Below are 16,718 nucleotides of genomic sequence, written 5' to 3' on the forward strand. Positions count from 1 at the left end.
GCCAAATTTCAAGACGCACAAATCCCACCGGGACAGAGACCTGCCCTCAGCCGTTCRATACAGGTCTCCTTTCTCTGGGTCACCGGCACTAAGTGCTGACCTCCACCATGCTGGCCAAAGACTATTATTTTTGCTTTCATGTGAGGCAGGGTATGCCGTCCCACAGGGATGGAAAACAAACTTCCCTTCACGAAGGAGGGCCAGCGAGAAACACTTCATCTTGCTCTAAATACAGGCTTGTTCCAGCAATGGCCACCTCTGACCCACCTAGTCACTGCACAGCTCTTCTAGGGACTTTTGTGAACAATTAAGTTGTTCCTAAAATGAGGGTTCCCTGGGATTTCTCCACAGCAGAGAGAAAGTGTCTGATACTTATATTTGCATGAGGAGGCAGAGAAGAAGCAGGAGATGATTACACATGTGTGAGTCCAGAAACCCTGTCTGCCCAGACAGTCCATCATGGTGCTGGTGGTGGCCCTATGGTCAGGCAAAGCCTTTTCCTCTCTGCCCACGATGGCATTTGCCCTGGAGTAAGCGACCACATGCCTTTGCCTTGAATCTCTAACTATGCACATTATATCTGGGGAAAAAAATTAAACATTCCCATTCCAAGCCAGCAAGACTGGTTCGGACAGAGCTGGGAGAAGCACAGGGCCTTCGTCTTGCAAATCCAGCAGGCACAACCCCCCCGGGCCGGGAACCCCGCCGCGCTCCGCGTTAGGACAGTGCAGCCCAGCAAGCGATGCTTCTACCTGGCATGGACCCGTTCACTTCCATCGTTGTCAAGAACCCGCGTGTAAGAGAAAGGAAACCAGCCTCTCCTGAAAGACAAAGGCCCAGGACAGAGTCAAACGCATGTTTATTGACGGAAGATTCAGAAAAGGTTAAAGCGAGGCCGCACAAGCCCCCTCCCTGGCAGCTGGGCCAGGAGAGACAGAGCGGCAGCTCGAGGCGGCCGGGCAGGCGGTTCACGGGCGCAGGGACCAGCATGACACTCACATTTTTGTTTTCTCACTCTCTCCGTAATGCCACCCGTCCCTGGCCTCCGGCACCAGCAGCGTGATGAGGTCACCCTCCTTGAAGCTCAGGAGGGTGCTGTTATCTCCAGCAGCATGAGAGAAAATGGCCTGCACCCTCGTCCTGCCGTTCCTCTCGAGCCCTGCGGCCATGGAGCTGGAACGCGGCAGCGTCTTGTTTTCAGCTGGCAGGAGACAAAGACCAAGAAATGCCTGAAGACTTTAATCCTGTGACCATATCCAGGCTCAGTTTGCTACTGTGGCATTTGACACGACCAAGGACAGGACAGGCCCTGCCAGGCCTGGTCCCTAACACCTACTTATCTTACTCCAGGTACCAATAAAACCTTAGTGTTAGCAGACAGACCAGGTTTTCATTCATGCTTCCCCCCCTGAACAGCTCATTTATTTGCTCCCCAGGGGCTACAGCACATCTCCTCCCATTTCCTTGCCAACAGGAGACACTGGCATCACCCCGAGTCCCTCCTGCCCTCCACCTTTGGTACTAAAAGCCTTATGCTTCTCACAGGGGATGCTCAAAGTCTTTGTGGTCCACTGTGTGGATCCTTCTGAATTAAAACACCTATCCTCTCATGCCTGCGACTGYGGGAGACCTGGCCCAGCTGGTCCCTCGCAGCCCCACGTTCTTGTGCATCAGCTGCTTCTTGACCAGGTCCCATCAGCCTGCCTCTGTGCCRGGCCACAGGAGGACACTTAGTCTGCCTGACCCACGCTGCAGAAGGCCCCTCTGATAGCACATCCTCAGGCCTCATTCATTTCCTTATGTAAGAGATAAGACTTCTACTGATTTCCCAAGATTTTCCTACTAGAAATCCTGTTACTAGGCTGAAACATTGCTTTCCTAAAAGACGCTTCAGCCTAAGTTATCTCCGTTACATTTTGTAATCCCATGTCCAGAGAGGTGAGAACAGCACATCACCACTGAGAGACGTGGCTAATCACTGCACTGCCACTAACAAAATTAACCTGCAACTGGCATTCACGATCCTATTCCCCATGCGTCAGGAACAGACTGTGGCTGCCAAATCAACCCTGTGACCTTCCCCTGCAGAAGGCTTTCCTGCAAGTACCACTCAACACAACCAGTACMAGCAAAGTGCCCCCCACCCCAGCAGAAGATGCTGCACAGTTGCCCTCTGGTCTGACAAATGGGGAAAGGGCAGTGAAAAATCCTTACCTGATGCGTAGCTGTTTTTCGGTGGAACGTTTTTGCGAACAGGAAGTGTATTCGAGTAAGAGTCGCTCAGCTGCTTCTGAGGCTGGGGAGGAGATAAAGATTTGGGCTGTGCTGGCTTCATCTCAGACCAGTGGTTGTAATCATCACTGTCTGGGCCTGAGACTCCGTTCATCACTGGCATGGTCTCTTGTGCTGACATTCGCTAGAGAGAAAGGAGAGGAGGGAAGGGAAGATGGGAAATGGCTTCATTAGGCATCCCACCGCAAGTTCCCACAAAGAAGGGATGCAGCTCCAGGGAACATGGTTCACTGTAGACCAGAAGCTTGGGCCTGTTGGGTTGTTTCCTACCTACCTGAAGCATAAAGCTCTGGGAAGAGCAGCAGTAGTCACCTCTATAGTATTTCATCCCTCCAAGTCGTCTTGCACCCAATAAATCTCTTCTGAGCTCTACTACTCAGCTCATACCCTCCAGTATCAGACAGGAGGATCCTGCTCTGAAGAGTGTTTCATCACATGGGTTCACTCTAAGCACCTTTTCCTGAGGTTACTTAGGGTACTTCAGTTTGACTCCCACAACAGTGCTCTGCTCCCAGTGACTTTCCCCACAGTCAGACAAGTCTAGCTCCCCACAACCCATCTGAGACCCCTCACTGCAGCCATTGCCTCCCTGGAGCTCAGCAAGGCAGGATACCTCTCAGGGAAGTACCAAAACTGGGCAAAWACATGAAGGACAGAATGAGGCAGGCTGGTCCGTTCCATGTCAGACCAAGCCAGACTTCCCATGTACCGGAGAAGCACRTGCACTGAAATCCCCAACCTCTCGCACACCCTGTGCATCTATGACAGTCAATCAAAGGGCAACTTGCTGAGGACAATGGTGACACTGGCCTGGGCTCATCCCTCCAGCTTTGCTCAGAAGGTCAGGACAACTTTTACTACTTAGATACTTACTCCTACAAAAGGTGCCAGCTCCGGGGGGACAGGGAGAGGTTTGGCACCAGGAATGGGGTCAGAGATGATGAGGTTTGATTTGGATGTAGACAAAGGGCTGGGCATGATGGTGCCATTGCTGCTGGCAGCCATCTGCTGCATCAGTTGTATAGCACGGTCCGGGATCTTGTTGGGATCCGAGCAYGACTGCTGCCACAGTGGAAGCTTCTGCGTCAACATTTCTTTCCCCTGCAASAGAGAAGGCAAAAAAGGCATGAGGGCACAGGAGCCCATAGCAAAACCCAGCCCAGAAAGGAGATGCTGTGAAGAGAAATGTCARTTTTCACCCTAAACAGAAGCAGGTAGGGACAGAGCGGCAGGCAGGGATATTCAGGGCAGGACATTTTGTCCCCTGATGTCCAACCATAACCATGGCCAAGCACAARGGTGGACTGCCTGGGGAGGCTGGGAATCTGTCATTGCAGTCCATGAGATGAGGAGAGACACAGCTGTCAGGAGGGTTTAAGCAAAGCTGCTCCTGCCTTGGGTGGCAGAAGGGCCTTGCCGGCCCCATCGCAGGCAGCCACGAGCCCTGGCGCTCTGCATCCCTCGCCTGACCGGCRTCAGCACTGCTGCGGCTATCTGGAGCTGGCCTGACCCGTCACATTTGGACAGCAAGCAAGACTGATCTATTCCTCTGTGCATGGCACGAACGAGATAAAACACGGGGACTTACCCTTTTCAGGCTCCGATGGCAGCTGAGCCAGGAAGGTGTCATGAAAAATTTACAGGGGAGAAGGAAAAGGTAATTCATTTCCCCAGCTCTTTCTGAGATATGCTGYGTGTGGCAGCTTGAAGAATAGATGAGCCACAGGCAGCCAGGCAGGGAGCTGGGCTACGCAGAGGACAGCACGGTTCGAACAAGGGAAGAAATTAAACCCGACCGAAGACTTGGTCGAGGGATTCGCAGTGGGAACAGCACCACTTTGCTGTTTGGGTCACGGTGACAACAGCTACCAAGGAAAGGGAAGACGACAGCTCCTGGYGCGCTGAAGGGACAGCCAGGCGAGTGGGCTGCGTTAACAGGCAGCCCGTTAACGGGGCCGGTGCTGCGTGGTGACTGCTGCTCCCGCTCTGCCGCCGAGCTTCCCCACCGCGCGACCCAGTGCAACGGCAGCTTTCCGCCGGCAGCCTCGTGGCTCCTGGGCTGCCCATGCCATGCCGTTCCCGGTCACCCACCAGTCCGCCCGGCTGGGTGGTGGCGGAGGGGGCGGCTCGGCGGCTCGGGTCGGTGAGCACCCTGCCCCGAGCCCGGGCGCTGCTCCCCGGCACGAGGGGCCAGCGGGGAGCTCTGCTCCTGGCGAGCAGCTAGTGAAGGATCAGCCCCAGAGGCAGGCGGCAGGCAGCCAGGACATCCACTGCAGCACATTATTTTTGTGCCAGAGACCTGCTTTCCACACCAATAAAAACCTAATAATGCTGCAGGTCAGGAACTGCGAGACACTCAGACGCGTTAACAGAACTGCAACGGCCGCAGCAGCGGTACGGTACCGTGACGGATGCCTGTAACAGCTCCGCTGCACACGGGGTGGGGGGGATCACAGCACGCGCTCTGTGCTGTTACCTGGTTCCCAAGGGACGAGCTTGTCTTCAGGACTGCTCGGCTCCAATTGCCTCTGGCCCCTACAGCTCTGCAGCTAAAACTCGGTTAAAAAAACCCTCGGTGCTCCTCGCCTGCGGCCCATCGCATGGGGCAGGACCTGCAGCCACCCATCACAGCACAAAAGCAAAAAAAATAGAGCTAAAAATTTTCCTTATTCAAGTAACACCTGCAGCTCCGCAGAGTGCATCCCACCACGTGGCTCTCCAAGGGAGCAGACACTCAAAAACGCTCCCCGAAGTCTTTCCTAAGTCCAATGTAACGTATAGTTCCCAAACGCCTGCCTAAACTCTTCCCCTGAAAAGACACACGGCAAGGAATGCTGCAAAGCCACTCCAGCAAGCGGCAGTCATCTGCGGAGCCGCGAACTCCGCGCCACCTCTCCCCAGAGAAGCCAGCTCATCCGYCAATTAACCACGCAACAGAGCTGCACCGCAGAGAACGAGCTTACACRTCTGTGTAGGTTCACTGCTGTTCTTGCGTAAAGACGACCTGATCCCTGTGCATGAAAAAAAAGGCTTCTAAAGCCAATATAAAAGAGCGGGAACATATCAGCCACTGAGTGACACTGACTTCAGCCAAAGCGAATGACCTGACTGCAGGATGCGCAGACGTCGCTACTGGCGGCATCGTTCAGCCACCAGGTCCGCAGCGCGCCGGTGCTTGCGGCCGGTGAGCCCCGCGCGCCTGGCTGCCAGGCAGGTATGGGGCGTGAGCCCGTGCCGTGCCTACACCCGTGCCGTTCTGCACGAGCCACCCGCAAAGCTCCCTCTTGCGAAGCCGCCCGCGCTGCCGCAACGCGCCGCTCCTCCAGGTCCGCGGGGCTGCTGGGACGGAGCAGCGGCCCCACGACTCTGCGGGGGCCTGGGCAGCCGCTCGCCACCACCTCCCCCCCGGGGGCCGGGAGGGAATGAAATGTTTTCCTTCCCGCGCTTTGTAAGAAGTTAACATATGTTGATTGTTGATTCAGCATCTATTACAGCGCAAGGACAGCTCTGACTAATCCGAACTCTTCTGTTACTCCCTTGTTCCAAGCACAGCCTTGACAGATGGGTGTTGTGAGCGATGGAGGGTGGCRGTGGGGAACAACCAGAACAGGAGTGTTTGAGCCTGCCAGGGGAGCAGCGCCTGCCTACTGACGCCCCTCATCCACGCGAACCCAGCTCCAGCCCTCCAAAAGTCCCCAGAGCCCTTGCGCAGGAGATACGGGCAGCACTGGAGAGGGCAAGAGGGAGCCAGGAGCAGCAGCGCACGGATTTAATCCCCTCCTCTGTTAGTGCCAGGCGGAAAGGCGGCGATGGCACAGGGAGCCCTCTCCTGCCCCGAGCCTCTCGCCGCTCTCCTGGTGCAGAGCAGGAACAGCCCTGCTGTGCACCTCTCCTGCTTTTGCAAATCACCAGCCGATGCACGAGCAGCCGATGAGCCCCTGGCAGGCTGGAGCCCTCAAACTTCACGGGCCAAGACCTCAGTGGCAGCTCGACCTACAGGAGGTGAATGCAGCCCCAGTCACCTACCAGGGACCTTCCCRCACAGGTGGAGCTGTGCTGGAGAGGGGCTAGCACTATTTGGGGCAAGCCAGGCTGTGGGCCGTGCTGCCAGGCTCTGGCTCAAGTACCATCACTTTGGCACTTGAGCAAACCGCAGTTGGTCTCATCCACCTTCCGCAGCCAGAAGCTGCTCTGAAATGGAGAGCAGCAGCAATGGGAGACGCCCCTGCCCCAAGTCACCTGTCGCTGGACGGCCGCTCGTAAGAGCATTAGCAGCTCCGCGTACAGCCGGGAGGAAAAGCATAGATCTGGGGAGAGCCCTGGCTTTCGGAGCCTGAACGCACGTGCGTCCCATGGTGCTGGCTCCATCAGCCCCGCTCGGCTGCGGTCTGCAGGATCCCAGGCTGCTCCGCAGCGGCTCGCGCCGGGCACCAGCGCGGGAGCCAGGCCGACTGCGGGAGTGYGCCGGCGGGTGTGGGACCCGCTCACCTTGGCGTGGTAGGTGATAGCGCTCTTCGCCACGGCGCACTGCTTCTCCACCAGGAAGCAGAAGCGTCTCCTCTCTTCCGTGAGCGCCGTCTTGTAGCCATCGGAGACGTAGTTTTCCAGCTCGCCTTGCTTGCTGCTGATGGCTTCGATGTACTAGGACAGAAAGAGAAGCAAGGAGGTGATGGCGTTTATCGCTTTGCTCTACCTGCACCTGCCCTCCGCACGCAGGGTGCTGCGAAGCCCCCATGTCCCCCGGCGAGGGGGCTCGCGGTGGAGCCGGGGGCTCGCGGTGGAGCCGGGGCCCCGCGCGCTGGACGCACATGTGTGCCGGCGTGTGTCTCTGCCCGTCCCCTCCGAGCAGCCCTTACTCATCCAAGCCCCCACGCAGCGGCGCTGACTCAGAGCGGGGGCTCGGGAGCGCGCGGGCGGCAGGGGGAAGGGATGGGACGGGATGCGCCGCTCGCAGCCGCCCGCCCGCACTCTGCCCGCGCGCTCGCAGGGGCGGCAGAGCCCGGCGGGGCTGCCGGGGCCGCCGCGGGACCCAGGGCTCTTCCTCGCCGCAGCCCCGGCGCACCCTGCTCATCCCCCCCCGACCCTCCACGCCGGCAGCTTTGCAAGCGGGCGGGCTATGCGGGAAATGGGTCCCTTCGCCCCGTTCGACGCCAGCTCCTCTCGCAAACGCTTGCCCCGGCACAGCGCGATCTATGCAGCGCGCTAACGCCCAGCACCCGCCGCCCTCCGCGCTGCCCGGAGCCGCTGGCAGCACCGGCCGGGGCCGCAGCAGCCCGGGGGAAGCCCGGGAACCCTGCGCACCAGCCAACGCGCGCCGGCCGCCCGCGGCGCCGGGGCTGCCGCCGACCAGTGCTTTCCGCTTGCGTCTGCCCGCGAGCCGTACCGAGGTGGGGCAGCGGCTCGGCACGGGGGTTTTGCCAGCGCTGCTACGGGCGAGAGCCGCGCGCTGGGCTGGGTGAGCGCGACCCGACCCGCGTGGTGCAAACGGGGCCCCGCGAGGAGCACGAGGGAGGGCTTCAGATCAGCACCTCGGCCACCACCAGCCTGCTTGGGCCAGGTCCTTCGCATGGCTCCTCTTGTCAGGGCTGAGCTCGGAGGGCAGGGGACGTCCCCAGCTCCCTGATCTGGCTGCTTTCTCCTCTCTCCATGGCCTTGGGATGTCCCCAGCTCCCTGACCTGGTTGCATTCTCCTCTCTCCATGGCCTTGGGACATCCCCAACTCCCTGACCTGGCCGCTTTCTCCTCTCTCCGTGGCCTCGGGACATCCCCAGCTCCTCTGCAAGGAGCTCCACGCTTGATGCGGTGCTGGGGAAGAGCAGCCCCGCGCCCCGAGGAGGAGCGATCCCATCTCCGAGGAGCCGGGGCCAGTCCAGCCCCTCTCGGAGCGGCTCCGCCGAAGGGCCACGCGAGCACCATCACTGCCATCGTCCCTCCCCTGGGGCAGCAACACCAACTGAAAAGCCACGGCCAGCCGTGCAGCCCAGGCACAGCTAAACCCGTTCCAGAAAGTCTGAGCTTTCCTAAGAGAAGTAAACTGGAAATTCTGGGCCCAAAGGAGCCTTTTCTTTTTCTCTCCTCCTTGTTTAACAGTTTTATTTTTGGCACGCTACAGTATTTATTAGCAGACACCTATAAAACAGAGCGAACCTCAAACAGCGAGATTAAGTGACATCCCAAACTTCAAAGCAGGCTTATTTTAGGGCAGGAGTTCCTCCTGCTCCAACCTTGCTCTGAGCATCCTCCCTGGAGAGCAGACAGCTGCAGAAAGCTCGGGACACGGACGGACACAGGGATATCCCCCCCTCCCCATGGGCTGGCTTGTTCCCAGGCTTCCCCCCAGGCTCCGACAGCGCCCGGCAGAAAGGAAAAGGGCCTGGGAGAGAAGGGGCCAAAGCTAATATGCAGCTAAGAAATGCGTTTCAAGTAGAAATTTTTTCCAAACAAAAATAATTCCGGGATTCCCCACTTCTCAAGGCAAACGCCTGCGTTCGGAAAGTGGAGCGAGTGAAAGTAACTGAGCTAACGCTGGCGGCGGAGCAGAAATAACCAAGGCGTTCGCACAATGCCGAAACGAAGCCGCAGGGAGAGCCGACGGGGAGCCCCACGAGGGCAGGGAGGGCACGTGGAGAAGGCGACCGGGAAGAGCCGCGCGTGGCCACGCCGTCCCCGCGCTGCAGCGATGCACGCGAGCCCCCGGCATGTGAGGACCGCGGCGGGGCCAGGTGGCAGCAGCCTGGCCACATGCATGCGGGAGCCGCTGTGCGAGCGGCAGCGGGAGGACACGCTCCGATGGAGAGGGAAAAGCAACTTTTGGGATGAGCGGGCTCAGGACAGAGGCACTGCAGAGTGCGATGCCTCCACATGATTATTATTAGCCCCAGGAACAGGCACAGAGGACCAAGCCCGGAGCCGTCTCCCATGTCCCGAGCCTGGCAGGTGCCGCCGAAGCCGGGAGGGAAGGAGGCCCCCGGGACGACAGCCACCCCCCAGACCCCAGGAGAGCCCCAAGGCGCCCGAGCCTCCAGCTCCRCTGTCCCTGCTGCCCCACGGGCACTTTCAAAACCGCAGTCCTGGGAAAGTTGTATTTACTCGTGTTCCCAGCAGAGCCGAGGAGCTGGAGGAGGCAGAGGGGCTGCTGCCTCCCCTCCTGCTCAAGCTCTGCTGAACTCCGGGCTCCCAACTTTTGCCAGGAAAGTGGAAGTGTGACAGCACCTGAAATAGCAGGAACATGGGAGCAAGCACGGACCTCGACACTTGAAACTCATTCCATTTAATTTACTAAATGGGCCATCAAAAAGCAGGAGGTAGGGAGTGAAACGAGTCCCTCTCCAGCTAATTTAGCRGGGTGAATAACACAAGGCCAGCCTTGCACCCTGCCTGCAATCCAGCTTTCCCATAGGATAAATATTCCCAGGTTATACGGAGGCTGCACGAGAAGGAGCTCTAGCCCTGAGGACACCATGCACCACAGTGCAAGGCAGGGTGAAATTTCTCCACCTTAGCAATGGCGGATTTAGTTTCAATTATGACTTAAATAAGCAAGTTAAAACCTTATTTACATCCCTGATTTCCTTCTTGTCTTGCAAGTGTACTTTTAATTATTTCACTGAAGAAAGGCTTGTTCTAACTGGCTGCAGCCATTAAGACATGATGATTTGCAAGTGGAGAGCCTTTGCTCTAAATTTAGTATTCTCAGTGCTTTATATACTTTATGCAAATATGCATGATGTGCCATTGATTTATTCAGATCCTTGATTTTTACATGTTATTACATTAGAAAATGGTGAACATCACATCTTGTTTACTAGATAGTTTTAATTTTGGATAATTTATAGAAAGACAGTGTAAATAAAAAYCATGTTAAATACACCAGATGATAGGGTTTTTTTTCCTCCCTATGCAAAGCATGATGCAAGGCTCCACTATTATATTAAGTCAAGAAAAGCACTGTTTTTTTTTATGAGCAAGCTGTACTGTTACTTGCAACCATGTCCTTCAAACTGCAGGACTAGCAGCTCTCTGCTTCTTGTCCCTCRATGCCCTCCTGGGTGCAGGGGGAATCCGTAGTAATCCGGCATTTTTAACTCCCTTCTCGCCTTGCAGTGACCCCACAACCGGACTAGGGGAGGAAAGGCAGGCGCCTCTGCTCCGGCCCCCGTAGCCAGAGCTCGCGGGGGCCAATTTCGCCTGCCAGTCGCGGCCCGGCTCCGAGTGCTTGGGGCTGTGATTCCCATGAGGATTTCGGGAACAAGCAATGCACCATTCGAGTGTCTTGTAATTAATTTAAATGATTACCATAACATGAGAAGTTTAGAATTAATTTAGGTTGTCAGTTACAAATTCAGATTTTAAGCATTAAGCATCTAAATAAAATTTCCGTTCAAAGGAGAGAAACCCCCCAAGTTTYGGCGCTCGCTGCACGAGACAGTGGGATGGAGCCCGGGTCGGAGCTCGCGCCGGCCCCAGCAGCGCCGGGACCCCGAGCCCGGGCCAAGGAGCAGCTCCAGAAACCTTTTCTGGGTTTCTAGGTTGGAGAGGCCTCAAATAACTCCCCTGTCCTCCCCCGCCTCCCGAGCGCATCAACTTCACATTCACCGGGAGCAGCTGACCTAATTAGCAATGTCAGCACTCGTCTGCGCTAACAGAGCCCGAGGCAGGTGGGGAAACGGTTCGGTTTTAAAATGCTGCCTTGGCTCCAGGTAGGGTCACCGAAAGAGGAGCTCGTGGCTCGGCCGAGGGATGGGGCCACCTTCCCGGGATGGGGCCACCTTCCCGGGACAGAAGCTGCCCTGGAGCCCGGCAGACGGACACAGCTCGGCCGTGGCTGCTCAGCAGCCGGAGGTTTAGCTCCTTTTGGCTGCTGCAAACTGGCTCCAGATGCGCAGAGCAGAGACGTGGTTAATCTGGGGACGCACAGCTGGGTCGTATCGGCCGCAGGCAGCAAAGCTGGATAACCGCTCCGTTCATACGGGGCAGACCAAGCCACCCCAACCGGTCAGACATTAGATTAGGAATGAGAAAACATGAGAAAGGAGGAAAGCACACCGCAAGCTCCCCAGCTTGCACAGCCGCTGTCACCGCTGCCGTGCGGAGGCCAGGGCGCGCAGCGGCCCTGGTGCTTAGGCTGACTCCATCTTCCCAAACGCAACTCAAAAGCTGACAACTAGAGGCATGAAAAGATGAAAAAGCATCTAAGGGTTAAGACCCGAGTTCTTCTTAACCACATGCTACGATCGACATAGTTAGTGCAGATGAAGCAGCAACATCATTACTGGATTTCACTCAAGCCTTTAATAATCACACATCCTTTTTTGAGGGGGGAAAAGGAAAAAAGTTCAAGCAGTTCTATCCAAGACAAGAGTGTGAAAACTAGTTAGGAACAGAAGCCAAGGGCAATGCTGGTCACCAAGGCATTGAGCGGTGCTGCAGAAGTCAGCACTACAGATCATCTTCATGGGCGATCCGAGCAGGTGCTGGTAAAGCGGGCTGCGCGAAGGACCAGCTCTAAGCACAGCGAGGAAACCAAACCCAGGCAGAAGTGAGCCAGGTTCAGCTTCGGAAGTCACCAGCTAATCCATCGTGGGGATGGCAACAAGTTTGGAGACGAGGAAACCTGTAGCACTGCAGGAGGGAGCGAGACAGGCACACTTCCAGCAGGAGACGGCACCCAAGGAGGCGACGGCCCCGGAGCCGAAGGCACGGAGCCTCCCGCCGGCAGCAGGGAGGGACCCTGCCATGCTCCGGGGTGCTGCTGTGCCTGGCCCCAAAAGCTGGGCCCTGAGCCCAGGAGGGGACGAGTGGGGACTAGCAGCAAAGAGCAACCAGAAAAAGGCTGTGAAGAGGCAGAGGAAGGGAAAGGATTCTGCAAGCTGCACTGGACAGCTGAAGATACTGGCAGGCTGACGGAGTAAATACAGAGAAAGAGAGGATTTATTTAGGGAACAAAAAGGGGGAATAATTAGATAGTAATGGGATAAAAATCAGAAAGGAGTTAGGCTGATTAACAGAGAAAGAGGTTTTAAGTTGTAGAACAGTTTCTCAAGGGGAAAAAAAAATGCTCAAACCACATCCTTGAATATAGTCAAAGTGGAAGAAACAACAGGTTTGGGGATCCTCAGCCCCATCAACCTCCGGGCAAGGAGAAAGATCTTCCTCATTTCCAGAATTTGTTCCCAGCATGAAAGAGCTCCCGAGTCCAGATTCGAGGAGCCGCTTGGCTTTCTCCCTGCTCCCTCACATCTGCCCGTGTTGCCACGTGCTTTGTCGTGGAGCTAGACGATAATCCCGGGGGCGCGAGGACCACCATTCGGCACGCCTAGCACCGGTGGCACCAGCCGAGAGCTACAGCTCCCGACGCCCGTGAACACAACGGGCTGCCCCAGGGCAGGTTACCCAGCACGGCGCCGCTGCATCGCCCCGGAGCCTGCGCTGGGATTTCTGCCCTAGTCCACGAGGGTGAGGGCAAGGAGACCAGAGGTGACGAGGGACTGGTGACACGGGTTGGTGCCAAACGCCTGAGGAAACGGCACTCCCGTGTTGAAACAAATGCGTCTTTTCACCTCTTGTGTGAATTCTGGGAATCGATCCTGCTGGGGCAGGGAGCTCTGGGTCTGATCCAGCAAGCTGCTCGGTGGGATCTGGAACAGAAGTACGAGCTCTTTTGCTGAAGAGGAGGTTTTGAGAGCTGGAGCTGGTGCCCAACCTCATACTGGGATATTTCCACAATCCTGCGCACCAAGCAATACCGTGGCGCCAGCCTCCCTCTTCACTTAAATATGCATTATAGATTGAGAGAGGGTGGGATGTTTTCATTTTTTTTAGCTAGACAGAACATCACCTTATTTTTAGCCCCGGGATATCGGCATGCTCTTCCCAGAGGAGCAAAGCCAGGGAGGAGACCAGAGCTCAAAAATGAGCTGGAGATGACCTAACCCCTCTCTTGTATTAATGCAAATAAAGGAGCAAAGTAAACCCTTTCCTGCAAGGGAGAAGGGTCACCACAGGGGCCAAAACACATTTGACTATCTTTTGCAAGAACAAAGCAGTCCCTCTACAAAGCCACATGATCCTCCATCAGCCAGGCACGGACAACCGCGGGAACGGTTTCCCTGCACCCGGCACACCCTCCCGACGGGCGGTCAGCTCCACGCCGCAGACCTGAGCCCACGTGGGTTACATGAGGTGCTGACACTTCCAGCTGCTGAAGATCTTCTAGATACCGGCACCAGGGCTGCACGGGACATTAGCCTCCACTTTGTCTCATCTCCATTACACTGTGGCCACCCTGCTGCCAACACGCCTCTTCCCCGCTCCCCTCGTGGTTCCCGTCACTGCGGATTGCTCTGCATGCTGCTCATCTGCAGTAAAGACTGACAGACTTATTCCAAAGCAAGACCCAAATTACAGTCCCCACCTAAGTGCTAAATGGAGAAGGAGTCACTGCTGAGAGTGCGCATCAGCCCCGCTCCTGACTGGTGCGCACAGGATTGAGAGATCGAGTTTGTAGAAGAGAAGTTTGAGGCATCTCAACCCAGAGAAAAAGAAAAGGAGCTTAAAAGATTTTATATATCCAAAAAAAAAAAAAAAAAATTCACTCAGTTGAGTTTGCATGTGTAGCAGCTGCTGATAGATTTGCAGAACCAGTCTCAGAAAACTGCGTTTTGCATGTCAGTTCACAGCCCACCCTTTGGGCGCGGACCACGACAGCTAGCCACAGCAGCTAAACACACCAAAACCCACAGCAACAAAACAAAACAGGCGACACGGGGGCCTTCCCCTCCTCTCGGTGTCGTGGTTTTTTTTTGTTTGTTTGTTTGTTTTTTATTTTTATAAGCACAGAGACCGCAGAGAAGTCTAGAAATCCACGCCAGAGCAGGGTTCCTCCACTCCATCTGCAGAAACAGGCCAACTTTGCTAGCTCACGAGGTCACAGCTAATCACAGCGTAAATGGCAGAGGCAAAAGGACCCTCAAAGGGTCGAGCCCTTGGGTCAGGCCCCGAGACGCGAGCGGTGAGGCAGCAGAGTCGGACGCAAGGTTGGGTGATAGGTACCAAGCGGAGGCTCCTCGCCCAGCCCCGATTTGGCCACGGCAAGATGGAAAGTCAGATGCTGCTGAGCATCTGAGACCAGAGCGACTCAGCCTGTTGATCTCTGCCTGGATCCTCCACCAAGTGTTTTGCATGTGCTCCCCCCCCTGTCCTTGCTGACTGTATTTGATGCTTTGAAACATACAACCTAACTCAGCTTAAAACATTAAAAAAAAACTGGAGAGAATTATTTGGAGCCACAGAGCTTTTATATAATTCTTCCCTATTTGTCTTTTATATAAGCCCTTGTAACCTGGTTAGCACAAACTCCTTATAAGTTAGCATTTCTTGACCTATAGCTAAAATTATTTCTCCTGATGGGAATATCAAAATGAGGTTTCAATTACAAAAGTTTATAAAGACCTCTAAGCCATTTGGCACAACGGTATTTAATGCTTAAAATATTCATTCGCATAGGAACAGATGTACATGCAAATTGCAGAATACACTAACATCTGGGCAGGAGCTAGACTCCGACCATATGTCTCCTTAACCAGCAGTTCTGAAGTCCATCGCCCCCTGCTCAGCAAACTCCTGTGTTTGCTTCTGTAGAAGGAAGCAGAAGTCACTAGGGCTTGTGAGATCTGAGAAGGACACACTGAAGCAGTGGGCAAGACGCTCTGATCTGACTTTCTCCAGACCAGCTGGGCAGAGTTCACCCAGGCTGTCTTCTTTTGACCAAGGGTCTAAAGCCCTGTGCGGATGGCCACATCCCTCAGCAACAACGTCAAGACCCTTTCTGAGGATAAAGCCTTGGCTGTAGCTATACCGAAGTTCTCTACCAGCCTGGTTGCACCAGACATGAAGGGCTGCAGCCTGCCTGCTGCGCAGACGTTCACCGGGTTGCTGTCAAAGGCGACCTTAGATCGGTGCAGTTTGTTCCACCCACAGTAATTTGGAAGCTGTCACACCGGGACAGAGCACGGCTTACCCACATAGCTACATCTAAAACAACTTCACCTAGACCATACAGACCTTCCTAGCATGCCCAGGTCAGACACAGCCTTTTAGCCTGTTTCAATCTTGCAATTTAGCATGAATTACAAGCAACATTTTTTGTCTCAGCTTCATGAAGAAATCCAATTGCCTGTAACACTAATATGATTTAATAAACTGATGAACCAACATAACTTCATTGTTGACTTGCTGATTCAATCAAGGTCATAAACCTATTGTGACCTTGATTTGATGGCTTGATCATAACCAACACTTAATGAAATTTACAGCAGTTTAGTTTCCTTGATGCTTATTTAATCTTAATATTTGTCCTCATTCTTTTTCATAAAAGGCATGAAGTGAATAGGATTGGTTTATTCTCCTAGTTCTCAGCCCAGACCAGAAAAATCTCAATAACTAGGTAACTTAGTTGAGAGATTTGAGGCAGTGACTGTCTCATTCCAATCAAAACTTTTGTTCCTCAGGTATAACAAAAAGGATCTTCTGAACTGACCCAGAAGAATGAAAAAAGCTGGCTTTACTGGGACATTCAGCAGTGACAACCCATAACCACAGCACCTGTCTTGACTGTGACAGACTAAAGCTTTGGAAATGGAAAATCACTACTGCAGACTAATTGCACTTCGTGCTGCTTTTAAATTACGTGAGTCTCTTTCTATTGAAAACCACAAGGTGTTTTAAATTCTGAACTATTTTAATCCTGTGAAGTCCTTCCTCATCTATTAAAGCACAAAACAAGCACAAGAGACAGCGAACATAACTTGGGACTTGCAGACAACGTCCGGATTAGCTCTCCTCCTACGCTGCCGAGTTTCTGGTGCAGCTTACTAGGAGCCTGCTGACAAAATGGCTGTGGCCAGGGCTCAGCTGCCTCATCCGAGAGCCTCGACCTCTTCGATTCCTCCATGTTCCTGAAGCCACTGCTCACCACCCACGAGACAACTAGTTATGTGCAGTGCCTGCTGAATATTAGCATTTATTTCTCCTTGGTAAAGGGGAAAAGTCTGAATTCAGGAGAAGAGCCTCAGGTGAGAGCAAGGATGAGGTTTGGGCTCTTTTACTGGACTTTCTGATCCATCTAGCACAGCCTGGGAAGGCTGAGCCAACCTTGCCGGTATCCTGGCGCAGATAAGAGTGGTCGTCTTTCACCTGGCAAACCAGAGCCCAAACAGCCTCAAAACTTGTCTCACCTTGGCAGAGTGAGATCACGTTAGAGCAAATGCATGCTGGAGCTCCCGGAGAGGCTGGAGCAAGGGCAGCACTCCCTCTCTCGGGGCTCAGATTTCAAGCATCTATTTTACTTGTAGACAATGACAAAATGTGGTCACTCAACAACCAGTGAAAAGGCAAAAAGGAGTGATTATGCTTCCTGTAGCACTAAA

General features: G+C 54.7%; 1 protein-coding gene across 2 annotated transcripts in view; it reads right to left on the reverse strand.

Moving 5' to 3' along the window:
• Nucleotides 1-16,718, reverse strand: part of BAIAP2 (BAI1 associated protein 2) — a 41,867-nt gene that overhangs the window by 2,385 nt on the left and 22,764 nt on the right. Inside the window, exons 6-10 of one of the 2 annotated variants that reach the window (XM_026082006.1) lie at nucleotides 6,781-6,933; nucleotides 3,166-3,393; nucleotides 2,215-2,296; nucleotides 1,000-1,201; nucleotides 753-821 (exon numbers count right to left, since the gene is read on the reverse strand). In XM_026082006.1, the coding sequence (XP_025937791.1) occupies nucleotides 753-821; nucleotides 1,000-1,201; nucleotides 2,215-2,296; nucleotides 3,166-3,393; nucleotides 6,781-6,933 (734 nt within the window). Of the gene's footprint in view, nucleotides 1-752; nucleotides 822-999; nucleotides 1,202-2,214; nucleotides 2,417-3,165; nucleotides 3,394-6,780; nucleotides 6,934-16,718 lie in introns of both variants that reach the window. The other variant, XM_026082005.1, reaches the window with a different exon arrangement.

The sequence above is a fragment of the Apteryx rowi genome, unplaced genomic scaffold (genome assembly GCF_003343035.1).
Source record: "Apteryx rowi isolate R43461 unplaced genomic scaffold, aptRow1 scaffold_564, whole genome shotgun sequence".
NCBI classification, from domain to species: Eukaryota; Metazoa; Chordata; class Aves; order Apterygiformes; family Apterygidae; genus Apteryx; species Apteryx rowi.